At 55.9% G+C, this 14534-nt stretch overlaps 1 protein-coding gene across 6 annotated transcripts in view; it reads right to left on the bottom strand.

The window, feature by feature from the left end:
- Positions 1-14534, bottom strand: part of DOCK6 (dedicator of cytokinesis 6) — a 42379-nt gene that overhangs the window by 3972 nt on the left and 23873 nt on the right. For 4 of the 6 annotated variants that reach the window (XM_021705108.2, XM_021705109.2, XM_021705112.2 and 1 more), the window contains 19 exons: positions 13559-13651; positions 13220-13315; positions 12127-12267; positions 9677-9790; positions 9399-9569; positions 8910-9049; positions 8644-8813; positions 6220-6380; positions 5672-5854; positions 5230-5356; positions 4816-4900; positions 4599-4695; positions 4313-4447; positions 3847-3999; positions 3502-3660; positions 3270-3370; positions 2535-2727; positions 2301-2444; positions 89-220 (listed from right to left, as the gene is read on the bottom strand). In XM_021705108.2, coding sequence (XP_021560783.1) covers positions 89-220; positions 2301-2444; positions 2535-2727; positions 3270-3370; positions 3502-3660; positions 3847-3999; positions 4313-4447; positions 4599-4695; positions 4816-4900; positions 5230-5356; positions 5672-5854; positions 6220-6380; positions 8644-8813; positions 8910-9049; positions 9399-9569; positions 9677-9790; positions 12127-12267; positions 13220-13315; positions 13559-13651 — 2595 coding nt within the window. The remainder of the gene's footprint in view (positions 1-88; positions 221-2300; positions 2445-2534; positions 2728-3269; positions 3371-3501; positions 3661-3846; positions 4000-4312; positions 4448-4598; positions 4696-4815; positions 4901-5229; positions 5357-5671; positions 5855-6219; positions 6381-8643; positions 8814-8909; positions 9050-9398; positions 9570-9676; positions 9791-12126; positions 12268-13219; positions 13316-13558; positions 13652-14534) is intronic. The other 2 variants (XM_021705111.2, XM_044913687.1) reach the window with 1 other exon arrangement.

Raw genomic sequence — 14534 nt, 5'->3', positions numbered from 1 at the left:
GGGGGAGAGAAGGGTCAGGGTCAGCTGAGCTGTGGTGAGGTGGGAGGTGGGGCCAAAGGCAGGGTCTGGGAGGTCATCCTGGGCCCACCTGGTGCATAATCTTGGTGAAGGCCTCCTGCAGTTTGCCATGCACGGCAGCCAGCTTCTTGTAGTCTCGGTGGGCTTCCAGGATGGGGATGAGGGTCTTGTACACCTCGTTCACTGCCTCGTAGAGCCCGCCCTGGGGGTGGGGGCACATCAGGGTTCCCAGCACCCCTCCCCCAGTTTTCTCCCCTGCCTGGAACAGCCCACCCTCTGTGCAACCACCCATCCTCTAGGGCTCCATCTTTCACCACCTCCTCCAGGAAGCCCACCCTGACCACCCTGCCCCAGATGGGACACCAGTCTTTCCACCCCCCACAGACCCCTCCGTGGTCTCTATCGTGCTTACTGTGGACCAGGTGCTGTGTACATCTGTACTTTACCCATGTTCCTTCATTTGTGGGAGGAGGTTTTCTTGTTTTTTTTTTTTTTTTTTTTTTTTTTTTTCATTTCTCAGAAAACTAAAACTCAGACATGGCTCCCCAGGGCCAGGACCTGAACACCAGCCCTTTTGGCCTGGTGCCTAAGACTTCCACACCCAGCTACCTCTTGGCTTGTGGTAATGGCCGCTCCTAAGTGCCCCTCACCCACAGCCAGCGCCAGCATAGCAGGCAGCCTGCGATGTTTGCTGACCAACCGTGAGAGGCCTGTGTCTACCGTCCCATTTATTCCCAAGGCTTTTGTTTCTGAGTCTTTAACACAATGACAATAATGAAAACCCCACTAGGGGGCTGGCAGCACAGAAAAGAATTCTCGCTGAAAAACCTGACCCTGAATCTGAGCAGGGCTCCAGATCTAATCATCAGTTCCCACAAGCTCAGGGGACTGAGGAACAGGTAAAGCAACACCACAGGGATGCAACCAGCCCTAAGCAGGCCAGAAAACCTCTTGGAACAAAGCCCAGGTCTCCAACAAGTGAAATGCAGGGGAAAACCCAACTGCTTTCACACAAACAAGCAAACTGGAAGAGAAAACCTTTTTATAACAGTGGACAATACATCGCCTGGGCCTCAACCTATCAAGGAAAACATTAAAAAGCCTTATTGTACAAAGTGGGGAACTTATGCCCTGTCTTTTGTTCCTGTTTTCTTTCTTTGATTGAGAGAGCCTTAAGAGACTTGTCAGTCATTGCCACTGTGGGTCTTATATGGATCCTGATTCAAACAAACCAACTGCAGAAAGAAAACTGTTTCGAGATCATCAGGGACATCTAAGCACGGACCGGTATAAAGAGTTGCATAAAAGAATTTCACCGGGGTGCCTGGGTGGCTCAGTCGTTAAGCGTCTGCCTTCGGCCCAGGTCATGATCCCGGGGTCCTGGGATCGAGCCCCACATCGGGCTCCCTGCTCCGCAGGAAGCCTGCTTCTCCCTCTCACACTCCCCCTGCTTGTGTTCCCTCTCTCGCTGTGTCTCTCTCTGTCAAATAAATAAATAAAATCTTAAAAAAAAAAAAAAAAAAAGGATTTCACCAGCGGGGCTGCACAGGGAGGTACTTGTGCAGGTGATGGTGTGATGAGTAGGGTTTGTTTGAAGCTGGAACTTCTCTGACTCCCAACACACAGGAATCTCTGAGATCTTGTTAAAATGTAAGGTTGGGGGCACAGGACTCTGCATTTATAACAAGCCCCCAGGTGATGCCCATGCTGCTGGTCGTCAGACCACACTGAGTAGGCAAGCTTTGAAAAAAAACTCCAGCTGAACGGTCATGTTGGGTTTCATCAATCAATCTGTGAAAATTAAGATCTTCTCTTTTTTATGTACAAAAAAAATTGTGAAAATTAAGATCTTTTTATGTATATATAAAAAAACAAAAAAAAACCCAGAACAAAAACAAAAAAACAAACGCCATCAAAAACCAAAACAAAAAACTAGAGGCAATGAGTTGAAACAAGAGCATAAAGACTGGTGGTTGCTGGATTTGAGTGGTGGGGGTGGGGGTGCAACCTTTTCTTTTATGTGTGCTCGAAATTTTCTCTAATAGAAAAAATTTAATAGCGGCTGAGTGTGTGGAAGGCTAACTACGTCCAGGCCATGTGTTAAGGGTTTTACAGGGAGAGAGGCAGGTAACCCGAGCTTGTGAAGGACCCTGCTCAGAAAGGGAGGGATCGGGCAGCAGCTTCACTGCGAGCCCCCAGGAGCAGGTACTGGGCCCGTCAGTGGCCCTGAGGACGCCACCCTGACCCGAGCCCCACGTTCTGCGGCCAGCCGCAGGCCTTACCATGGTGAAGTAGGCAGCCGCCTGCTCCAGCAGCCCCACCAGCCCCAGCTCCGTGAAGTGCTTCCCGGAACAGAAGCCCTCCTCGTCGGGGGACAGGATGTCATCGGAGATGGCAGACTCCTCCAGCACGTTGGATGAGATGTTCTGGGGTGGGAGGTGGCATCAGGCCCTGGCCCCGGCCCACGGGTGCCACCCCCTGCCCCATCGGGCCCGCCACTGCCCCCACTGGCTCACCTGGAAGGAAACGCAGCCCACGGGCAGGTAGCGACTGTCCTCCAGCAGGGCGAGGTACTCGGCCACCAGAGCGGCGGCGTGCACCATACACTGGGCGGCCTCCGCGTGGTTGCCCAGCTCTGCGTGCTTCCCCGCCATGTTCTGCAACCACGTCAGCCGCAGGTCGGGGGAGCCCTGGTAGCCGCGGGCAATCCTGGCATAGGGGTGGGGGCTGGTGAGGAGGATGGGGACCTGCCTAGCCCCCACTGGCCACCCCTCGCTGGTCCACCCCCTTTGCTTGCTACCCCACCCATCGGTGGCACTCACCAGCCGGGCTCCAAAGCTGGAATGTTAAGCCACGCCCCTGTTCCCCTTGCTCCTGGCCCCACATCCCCGTGCACCAGGCCCCGACCTCCCATAGGCCCCCGCGCCTTCCCTAGGTCCATCACCTGTCCCCCGCCTCCCACTCCCCTACTTCTTCCCAAACACCCCTCACCTCTCCTCCAAATCACTTGTTCCCGGACCTGTCACGGGTTAGCACCTCACCTGTCTCTCCCCCCTGTCCCCCTCATTTGACCTTATTCTCCTCTGTCGTCCTCCAATTATGTTCATCTGGCACCCTTTGTACCGTTCATTTACCTGCCCTCCCCTTGCTTGTGCCCTCTCCTGCCTGCTCACCTGTCCCTCTCCCCACCCACCCCACCGCCACCTGTCTGTGGGTGAGAACAGCTGAAGGGCCCACCTGGCCCTCGTCACCTGTACATGAGATCGATGAGCATCTCCGGGTCCTCCTGATGCTCCTTCATCTTCACCGTGTCCGTCAGGATCATGTGCAGGTTGAACATCAGGTCCTGGACCTGGAGCGGGGGAGCAGCCGGGGACAATGAGGGCATCGAGACGTGACCGAGAGCCTTAGTGGCGGGGGCGAAGCAGGCAGAGCAAAGATGCAGGCCGAGGAAGGCGTCACGGGGGGGCCCGGCGGCATCACCTGCTCGGCGAAGGTGCTGTCCCGCAGCCCCACGTCCTCCTCGGCATAGGTGAGGATGGTCTTGAGCGACCGTCTCAGGTGCTCTTCGCTGAAGCTCTGCGTTGTCCCCACCAGGGATGAGAGGGACATGGTCACTTGCATCTTCACGCGGGCAAAGTTCTACGAGGAGCCGGGAAGGAAGAGAACACCTGTGAGCCTGGGACCCTCACCCCCAGGGCCCGCTCGACCTGCCGACCTCTCCCCTCCCGCCCTCCATTTACTGCACCAACACCCCCACCCTCCGGCCGCCCTCCCCTCCCCCGAGGCCCCCGTGGACCATGGCCTCTGCCCGCCGCTCCCGCTTACGTTGCCAATCTCGAAATTCTGGCGCATGAGGAGGTAGAGCGAGGCACTGGCGTGCGTGCGGACGGTGCTGAGGCGACTGCCACAGTGTCGCAACAGCCTCAAGCAAAGGTCGGCGCACAGCTCCGTGTCCTCCTCGAACAGCAGCTCTGGGAACTGTCCCCCCAGCGCAACACAGACACTGGTCAGCCCCTCCCCACGGTGCCACAGAAGGCCCCTGATGGGGACATCGGCAGGGGCAGCTGTATTCTGCCCCCTCTGGCCAAGCACAGTGGGCTTCAGAATCAGACACGGGGTTAGGCCCTGGCTGTGTGACCCTGGGGGAGTGACTCTGCCACTCTGATCCTCAGCTCCCTCCTCTATAAACCATGGCTCAGGAGTGTCTGTCTCATGAAGTGGCTGAGCATACAGCAGGAGCTCAGTGGGCTGCAACGATTACTCAGGGCCCTGCCTGTCGAGCGGGGCTTACCTTGGACACCAGGGCTCGCTGTGTGGCCAGGCCGTGCTGCAGGAAGAGGGCACTCTGGGCACTGCCCAGACTATACAGCACAACCTTTAGCACTGCACCCAAGATGCTCTCCCGGGCCTCTGACAGCATCACTGTCTGCCGGGGGGTGGGGGAGAAAGGGGTCAGAAATCCAGCTGTTAGGGACTGAGCTGCTTCCCGCGTCAGGGAAAGAGAGGGATTCTAGAGTCAGAGATCACAAGGCATGGCAGTGGGGCAGAGGTCAGAGAGATTCTGGCTGAAGCCCTACCTGCACGATGATCTCCAGTGTGTCCAGAACCACCAGGCTGGCCTCGGTTGCCAGGTTCCCGTCCACCAAGGCCTCATGTTCCATTTCATCCTTGGTCCTGGAGGAGATGGGAAGGGGCTGGGGGCTGAGCTCTCTGCCCCTCCCTTAGCTGCTCTAGGGGCACCCATTCTCCGGAAACTGGTCTGACCCCAGCGAACGACTTCCTGCCCACACCCACTTGTCCACGCGGTCCGAGGTCTGTCTCCAGTGCGTGATGCTCTTCCGCCAGCGGACGTTCTCCTGGCTCCCAAACGGGCTCCTCTCTGAGATGCGCAGGTGAGCGTCCACAGACGTGCAAAAACACAAGGACGTGTGACCGTGAGGAGAAGGGTTCAGGCATTAAGATACACATGTGGGACGGCCCTTGAGGACACCGGGTGACACATATACATGCTAAGGGAACACAGTTAAACACGAACGACATGAGAACAGACAGGGAACACAGATGCCCATGTGCATACGGACGATGTGTGCACTTCTTTCTGGGAAAGGTGAGGCAGACACAGAGGTAGGATGACCCCTTCTTGGGGCCCCTCAGACAAAGGCTGGGAGCAGCCCATGGGGACGTGCACAGGGTACATCTCCCTCTCACCACGACTCCGCCGGACCATGTCCTGTCGTGCTCCAATGGTGCCCAGGATGGCTTCCTCCAGACGGGCCTTCATGTCCAGTGACTTCTTAAACGTGAGGCTGTTGATGCGCTCAAAGGCCTTTTTCCCCTGTGAGGACAGAGAACGGGTCGAGGGTTGACTCTGCCCTTTCCTGTGGGACCTGGGCTGCTTGGTCACACTCATTCAGCCTTTTCTGACCTCCAGGATCGTGTGCTTGGAGACACAGCTCTCCCCTTTACTACAAGGTCTTGGCACCTTCCAAATTCTATTCACAAAGACGATTTTCCCTTTTCTCTTTGGCTCAGCCCAGAAACAGTCCACCCCTTGACCCTCAAACCCACAGGAACCTGGGCGTGAAGACAGTTCACCCCTGCCTCGTCCACCCACTCAGTCCCCTGGCCCACCCCACCCCCATCCCCATACCTTGTACTCAAAGGCAGCCAAGCAAAGGTATAGCAAGTCCAAGAGGCGACCCAGCTGAGGGAGGGCAAGGTCAGCGGCCCAGCGCTGCAGGAGGGCTGGCTCAGCATTCTTCAGGACCCACAGCACACACACCAATAAGGTCCGGCTGGACTCGGCAGAGAGGGGACAGCCTGAGCGAGAAGCCTGGGGCCAAACAGGGGAGAGGGTGCTCAGAAGGGATGGAGCGGATTCTCATTTCCTCCGTATTGTGATGAGAACTGACCTATCAGGATATCCTACGTAATTTTTTTTTTTTTAAGATTTTATTTATTTATTTATTTGAGAGAGAGAGAATGAGAGAGAGAGAACACATGAGAGGGGATAGGGTCAGAGGACGAAGCAGACTCCCTGCCGAGCAGGGAGCCCGATGCAGGACTTGATCCAGGGACTCCAGGATCATGACCTGAGCCGAAGGCAGACGCTTAACCAACTGAGCCACCCAGGCGCCCTCCTACGTAATTTCTATTACCAGGTTGGATGGTGTCTCTGGGGACCAGCGCCATACTCACTGCCACTGGGCCCTGAGAGATGCTGGCCCGGGAGCCAGGGGCTAGGGGGCCACCAGCGATGGCCATGGCCACGGAGGGGTTGATGGTGCCTCCGATGTCCGCTTCCCCTTCTGTGTCTGAGTCGAGCATCGAGGCCAGTCTTGACCGTTGACCTGGGCCCTCTGGGGGCAGGGACAGGGGGACAGAAGAATGAGCCCTTGGTAAGTACCGTCTCTATCTCATAGTCTAGCTCAAAGTTCGCCTCCTCAGGGAAGCCTTCCCTGATATCGCTCCCCCAGGCCAGGGTGAGGTCTCCGGTTATCTATTCTCAGAACTCACTTTTTGTGCTTATGATTAGATACATTTTATCATACAATTGTCTGTACGATGACAAAAGCCTGAACTATATCTGCTTGAGCTGCTGCTATATGCTCAACACTCAGAATGTGGCCTGGCCCACAGGAGCCGTAAATGTTTACTACGATGATGATGATGATGATGGGAACAATGGCAGGAATAACAACAATAATGATTAGTAATAAATGCTGCTACAATGATTGTAGCATCAACTGGCACTTAGAATCTCCTATGTGCCAGGTGCCATTCTTTTTTTTTTTAAAGATTTTATTTATTTATTTGACAGAGAGAGAGAGAGCGAGAGCAGGAACACAAGCAGGGGGAGTGGGAGAGGGAGAAGCAGGCTTCCCGTGGAGGAGGGAGCCCGATGCGGGGCTCAATCCCAGGACCCCGGGATCATGACCTGAGCCGAAGGCAGACGCTTAACGACTGAACCACCCAGGCGCCCTGCCAGGTGCCATTCTTAGGCACTTTGAAAATATTAACTCGTAATCTTCAAAACAACCCTATGAGATAAATGCTTTTACCCATCCCCATTTTATGGGTGAGGAAACTGAGGCACAGAGAGATTACATCACTTGCCTGGGGTCACACAGCAGGTAAATGGTAGAGATAGGATTTTTTTTTTTTCAAGATTTTATTTATTTATTTGACAGAGGCCAGCGAGAGAGGGAACACAGCAGGGGAAGTGGCAGAAGGAGAAGCAGGCTTCCCACGGAGCAGGGAGCCTGATGTGGGGCTCGATCCCAGGACCCTGGGATCATGACCTGCGCCGAAGACAGACGCCCAACGACTGAGCCACCCAGGTGCCCCTAGAGATAGGATTTTAACCTAAAGAGTCGGCTTCCAAACTCTATGGTCTTAAAAGAGTAACTCCCATAGCACCCCCCACCAAAAAAAAAAAAAAAAAAAAGGTCTCGCCAGAGACAGGAGCTGCCAGCAAATACAGAACTGGTCTCACCCCAGAGATTCTTGAAACAAAGGGTCGACTGAGTTTAACTAAAGCTCCAGCTCAGCTTAACCTAGCTCAGTTCCTGACCAGATGGAGGAGACCAGCCCATTTTCCTTACTGCGTAAGGGAGGGAAAGAGGAACCGTCACTGGGAAAGGATGACATTACCCCAGTCCCAATGATTTGTTTACATACAGCATCCAAAATACCGTAACAAGTTATAAGACAGAGGAAGAGGCAGGAAAATGTAATTGATAGGAGAAAAACAGACAACAGAAGCAGGCACACAGATGACCAAATGTTGGAGTTAGCGAACAAGGACGTTAATATATAAACTGGCATTAAAGATGGACAAACGTGGATAAAAAGATGGCACATTTCAGTAGAGAACTGGGATCTACAAAAACACACACACACAAAATCAAACAAACATTCTATAGCCGCCAAGTATAACATCTGAAATTCGGAACTGGGGTTAACAGAAGACTGGACGCAGCCAGAGAAGACTGAAGCAGTGAGCTCCAGTGAATGGAAAATTTCCCAACTGAAAACGGAATGGAAAACAGGACAGAGTACAGCTGGCACTGAGATGCGATCAAAAGGTCTAACGTACGTGTAATTGGAGTCCCAGAAGGAGGGAAGCGAGAAAATGAGGCAGAAAAAAAAAAATGCAAGAGGTAAAGACTGAGAATTTTCCCCAAATGACAAAGGGGATCCACCCAGAAAGCCTAAGTCTGTGCTTCCAACTGACCCCTGTCCCCCAGGTGCCAGTGAAGGTTGAAGAGGAGTGACTGAACACGGGGCTCTGACCATCCCCTCACCCCGATGTTCCCCACCTGCCCCTCCTCACCTATCGGGAGGGTGACAGTGTCCCAGTACGCTGCTCCCCAAATTTTCACATAAGCCTAGGAAAGTGCATGCGACCACTGTCCCCATGTAACAGGTGAGAAACCTTTAGGCTCAGAGAGGTTAATGGCTTGCCGGGGGCCCCACAGCAGCACACTGGAACCTCTTCTTCTGACCCCCACCACCCATGCTTTTGTTCCTAACCCTGCTCCCCACCTTCCCTGACCTGAGCCGGTGTGATCAGTGAAGCCCCTGGATCGTGTAGCCCCATCCTGCCCCCGGCCCACTGACCAGCAAAATCATGCAGGCGTGGCAGCGTGTCCCGTGCGAGAGACAGCAGCGGCAGGTACAGCTCGGCCACACGGGCCTTCACAGCAGCCTCAGCGTAGCGGGGGTCCGCATCGTGGCCACAGAGCAGACTGTGCACGGCGCTGATGGCCTTCTTGTGCAGCAGGGATGCCCTGTAGGGGGGGCGGTTAGCGAGGAGCTCGGGATGGAGCAGACATGGCTCCTGGACCTTTTCGCCAGCCCGGGGACCAGAGCGGCCCTGTGCTCACCCCTCGGCCTCGGGCTCCAGGGCCAGCGCCAATTCTGTCAGCAGGAGCCCAGCCAGGAAGTGCTGTTGGCGGAACGGCCCACTCAGCTCGAACATGCTGGTTACCTTGGGGTCCGGGGCCTGGCTGGAGAAGGTGGAGCTCTGCAGAGGGCAGGTGGAGAAAGCAGGGATGGCAGGAGGCCAGGGGTCAAGGGTCGGGTGGGGGAGACTGGCGTTAACCCATACGTGAGGTGACAGGGCCTGGAGTCAAAAGTCAGAAGTCAGAGGAACAGCAAATGGAACCCCAGGCGGGAATTAGGATTTGGGGTGAGATATAAGAAGCTGGCCCCCACTTCAAGAAACTGCCAAGAGTGCGGGGTCAGAGGTGAAGGGTCAGACTACCTGGGCTTTGGCCCACTCTGAGATGGCCAAATGAGGGTCCCACAGAAGAGGGGGCTGAAGGTGAGTGGTCATAGGTCAAGAGGAGGAGCCAGGAGTGAGGCCAGCCCACCTGGGAAGTGGTGGAGGATACAGAGGGTGAGGGCGAGGCTGGGGGCGACAGGGGGCAGCAGGGGAGGTTGAGGGTCACGTAGTGCTCATGGCTGCACAGGATGCGGGTGAAGTCCATGCGTAGGGTCAGCAGCAACGCCGGGTTGGGGGCCGACTGCAGCCGTGTGGCCACCTGTGGGGGAGGGGGTCAGCGGGCGACCTTCACGTGGCTCTGCCCACCACGCCCACCACCCTGCCGCGTCACTGCAGATGTGCCGTTCCCACCGTGCCCACCCCTACCTGCTTGTAGTGGGCCCGGACCAGGCTGAAGATGAAGCCGCGGTCCACCAGGGACAGCAGATCGCTGAGGAAGAGGGCCAGGCTGGCGTTCAGGCGCTCGGCCAGCTCTGCATCCTAGGGGCACAGGGCCGGTCAGCCCATATCCACGTGTCCCACTGAGCCTCAGTCTCCACATGGGGCCTGGCTCTCACCAAGGCCACCAGGGACCTCCAGGAGCCGCGTCATTGCCCCAAAGCCTTGGGGCTTCTTGATACACCCTCATTTCTGGACTCCAGATACACCTGGCCTTCCTGGTCGTCCTCTTCCCTCTGTCCCTCCCCTTTCCCACGGTTATATGTCTACACTCCTCAGGACTCTGTTCAGAACACTGTTTTCTTTCATTAGATTTGACCAGTACAATATGGATGGCAGAAACTGGCTGCTGACTTCCCCCAAATCCTCTCCCCACTCAGAGTACTGGAACCCTTCTTCACAGTTCAGAGTTGGGCAAAGACTACATTTCCCAGCCTCCTTTGTGGCTGAGAATAACCATGTGACCACATCTTGGCCAATGGGGTTTGGGAAGAAGTGATGCCGTCCCTTATAGAGAAGGGGCAGGTCTGCCTGTTCCCACCACCTGCCACGCCTCATGTGGGGGGCACCATGGTGAACCACGATGGCCAGTCCCACACTGTGGAATCCCCTGCAACCCACTTAGGCTCAGAAATAAACTCTGGTCACATTTAAACCACTTGTAATGATGATCAAGCAAATTAACCTGTCTCTTAACTGATACGCTCTCAGCAACCATTTAACAAGACTATACTGAGCATCTACTATGTGCCACGCCCTGTGAATGGCACAGACATGGTCCCTGTAGCTTGTCCAATTCACAGTCTTGTGTGGGGGGAAGGCAGAGAATAAATAAAAGGACTGGGGATAGTTCCGTGTATTTTGAAAAGAACTGAATGGGGTGCTGTTTTGAGAGAAACCCGAAAGATGGGAAAGAGCCAAGATGGGAAAGGCATCCTGAGCAGAGAGAACAGTAAGTGCAAAGGCCCTGGGGCAGGATGTGCCTGGCAACCGTGAGGAACAGCAAGAAGGCTGCTATGGCTTCCGAGGCCTAGCTGATGCTTGTTCTGCTCTCATGCTACCATAAGCCACAGAGTGGTTAGCCTCAGTGGGCCTCAGTTCCCTGCAACCCAAAGAAACAAGATATAAAACCTGCCTTAGCTCTGAGTCCAGAGGGGAGCAGAGACTGGGTCTTCCTTGTACACTGAGCCTGGTAGTCAGTGCACGACAAATGTCAAGTGAAGCAACGAAACCACTGTGGCCCATCACCAATGCCTCACTGGCAGCTGTGATGATGCTGCTTCTTGGGCGTGTTGTTCCTCCCTTCAGCCCATTCTGAGTGTGGTTTCCTCACAATCCGGCTCAGCCCCTGGGAGTATCAGCCCTTGGGGAGGCTCCAGTGGAACAAGGTCGAGAACTTTGAGCCCAGCCCAGAGGTCATGGGATATTGCACAAGGGCTGACTTGGGCTGGGCCGGCATTTCAAAAATCTGGAAAGTTCCTATCAAATCCCAAACTCCCATTTCTCCTGAAAAATCAGGCATTCTGGCCACAGCCAATGGGTACATGCCCCCGAGTCCACCCTAAGCCCCACTCTTCCCAGGTGTGTGTGAGGCTGTGGGCTCTGGAGCTGGTAGCTTGGGTTCAAATCCCCATTCTGCCCCTTCTCAGTTGTGTGGTATCACGTTGTTACCTGGTCATTCTCTGCCTCAGTTTCCCCACCAGTAAAATGGAGACAACTTCATGGGGGTGGTTGGGAGAATTTAATGATATGATCCATCAACCACATTTAAGACACACAGTAAATACTCAATAAATGCTCAATATTATTACTACTCTCATTATTATTACTGCCTGCCTAGCTCCTGGGAACGCTGGAATTAGTGATCCAGGACCTGGACAATCAATGATCAAGGCCTCAGAACATCAATGTCCATTTATTGAGCACTTACTGTATTCGGCACTGTGCTAAGCGCTAATGGATCTGCTCTGTCCACCTCCCCATCCTCATCAACTCCCATTCCCACTTTTGCTCACTCCACTCCAGCCACACTTACCTCCTAACTGCTCCTCTAACAACCCAGGCATGGTCCTACCTCAGGGCCTTTGCACTTGCTGCTCCCACTGCCTGGAAGGCCCTTCCCCCAGCCATGGCATAGAGTGCTCTCCCCCCGCACCTTCAAGTCTCCTCAAAAAGTCAGCTCCATGAAAACATGGATTTGGGCCTCTTTTGTTCACTGCTGTGTCTACCATCCGGCACAGCCACTGTGCACACAGTCAGTGCTCAAGAAATAGATGCTGAGTGAACCGACTGATCTGGCAAGCGGGTTCATGGTGCCCCTGCCTGGCTGGCTCTATGTCCTCTCTCAGACCCTCCCATCGAGGCCTGTTCCCGCACACCTTGTATAGCCGGGTGATGACTTCCAGGCCCACAGAGCCCACGAGGGCCGCGATGTCGTCCAGGAAACGCCCAGGGAAGCGGAGCTTGCGGGGCGTATCCAACCGTTGGCCCAGAAGCAGGTGCAGCGCCATGCTTTTCACCTGGGGGTGGGGTGAGAGTGGAGCGGGGCTTGAGGAACTGAACAGGGGGGCCCACCAGAAGGGGGCAGGGCCTGAGGGGCTGTGAGCGGTGTTTTAGTAGCAAGGCACGGGGGCTAGAGGTGGGCATAAGGGGTCCTGGGTGGGGATTGAGTCCTGACTCTTTTTTTTTTTTTTTTTAAAGATCTTATTTATTTATTTGAGAGAGAGAGAGAATGAGAGACAGAGAGCACGAGAGGGAAGAGGGCAGAGGGGGAAGCAGACCCCCTGCTGAGCAGGGAGCCCGATGCGGGACTCGAGGATCATGACCTGAGCCGAAGGCAGTCGCTTAACCAACTGAGCCACCCAGGCGCCCGAGCCCTGACTCTTAACACAGGGCTTGAGCCGGCAGTGAGAGGAGCCTGAGTGGGTTCTAGGCAGGGTGCAGGGGTGGGGAGGCTGAGAGAGCCTGGGAAGGGCTGGACTAGGTCTCCTGGGGCTAAGTATGTGGGTAGGACAGAAAGCAGGGCTCAAGAAGTGGGATTTGAGGGAGCCCTGGGTGGGGTTTGATGGCCCACCAGATTGGGGGAGGTTTGTATCTAGCAGTGGTGGTTCAAGGCACCACTTGAAGAGGCTGGCGCAGAGGTCTCGAGTCTGATCACAGGGATTCCCTCTCTCTCTGGGGATATCTCTTGAGAGGGAGGGGTCTCCATGCTGGTTAGGGGGACTCTCAGTGGTCTCTACAATCTCCTAGGGAAGGTAGGGGGGTCATCTCTCTGTGGAGGGGGTCTCAGGTAAGTTTCAGGGGGCCTCTCTCCAGGGAGAGAACCCCTTCAGTGTTTCTTATCTCTCGACATGGAGGGTCTCTTGGGGTCATTTCTCAGGGGTCTCAGGTGCAATCTCAGGGGCTTCTCTCCCGAGGAGAGGACCTCCCCGGGGCGTCTCTTGCTCTCAGGAGGGGAGGAGGGTGTCTCACCATGAGCTGGAAGAAGAACCAGGCGTGCTGCAGGACAGCCTCTCGCACAGCACTGCTGCTGACCACCCACTGCAGAGCCAGCTCCTCGTGCAGCAGCTGGGGGCGGGGGCAAGGGTCACAGAGAGCCGAGGAGCCCGCCCCGTGCCCTCCTCTGGAGGGCATAACGGGGCTTGGATGCAGCAGGATGGCTTGGGGTTAGTGCAGCTGGAGACCGTGCAGGAGAGGGAGCGGAAGGAGTCAGCACGCCCTTTCCCTGGGCCCTCCAGACCCTGCTGGGCTTCGGGGGAGACAGGAGCTCCAGGGCCAACACGGAGTCACCCACCCCCTGCCTCCCACTACCTTCTGCACAGTGGGTCTCGGCTGGGTGGCTGGTGGGGCCAAGGAGGAGCCCTCAAGGTAGGAAGAAGTTCGGCTAGAGCTGCGGTTGATGGCCTATGATGGGATGGGGTGAAGAGGATGGGATGGCGAGGTGGGTTAGTGAGGGTGCCGGCGGTATGGACGGGGAGGAGATGGTTGGCATGGATAGGGCACAGACATGTCCATGTGGACAGGCCAGGAGGGCATGGATGATTTTGGCAGAGATAATAAGGATAAAGGTGGGGGGGGTGATGGAGGGGATGAGAAGCATAACAAAGAGAGAAGGGGGTGCCCAGCAGGGGGAACAGAAGAGGTGAGAATGGGGACAGGAGCCCGTTGGCGAGGGTGGACGGGGCCGGACAAAGATGGCAGAGGGATGGGGGTGCGGGTGGACACGGTGAAGAGGGAGGGTGAAGTCAGAGAGCCGGAGAGAGTCCATGAGGCCGGGGTGGATGGAAGAGAAGGGCAATGAGGTGGAGGAAGGAGCGTAGACAGGGGAGCGGAGTATAGACATGGGGTCCAAGCGAGGGTAGAGAAAGAAGAGGGAAAGAGGACAGAGGTGAGAGGAGGTGCCGATGAGATGCAGCAGGAGCAGCCAAGAGCCCCAGGTTCCAGGCCTGGCCCTGTTCCAGGCTTGCTTGCCTCAGTGCTCCCCATCTGTGAAATGGGGATGGGGGCCCATGCTCCACTTCTCCCCTCCTCCTTTGCTGGTCGGGAGGTGAGGCCACTGGCAAGCAGAGGAGGCCTGAAGATGGAGTTGCTCTGACCCCTGGAACCTGCCCGGGCCACAGCACTCGAGGGACCCCCAGTTCCCACAACCCCAGCAGGGCCCTGGCTCCTCAGCACACACCAGATGGGCCACCCACAGCAAAGGCCGGCCTCAGGGTCCCCTCCTGCCTGCAATGCCCACCCTCTTACCACCTCATCCCCTCCTAGGTGCTCTTCGAGGCCCAGCTGA

The sequence above is a fragment of the Neomonachus schauinslandi genome, chromosome 1 (genome assembly GCF_002201575.2).
Source record: "Neomonachus schauinslandi chromosome 1, ASM220157v2, whole genome shotgun sequence".
NCBI classification, from domain to species: domain Eukaryota; kingdom Metazoa; phylum Chordata; class Mammalia; order Carnivora; family Phocidae; genus Neomonachus; species Neomonachus schauinslandi.
Note: the sequence above shows the minus strand (reverse complement) of the source record. Positions and strands in the feature narration are given on the sequence as shown.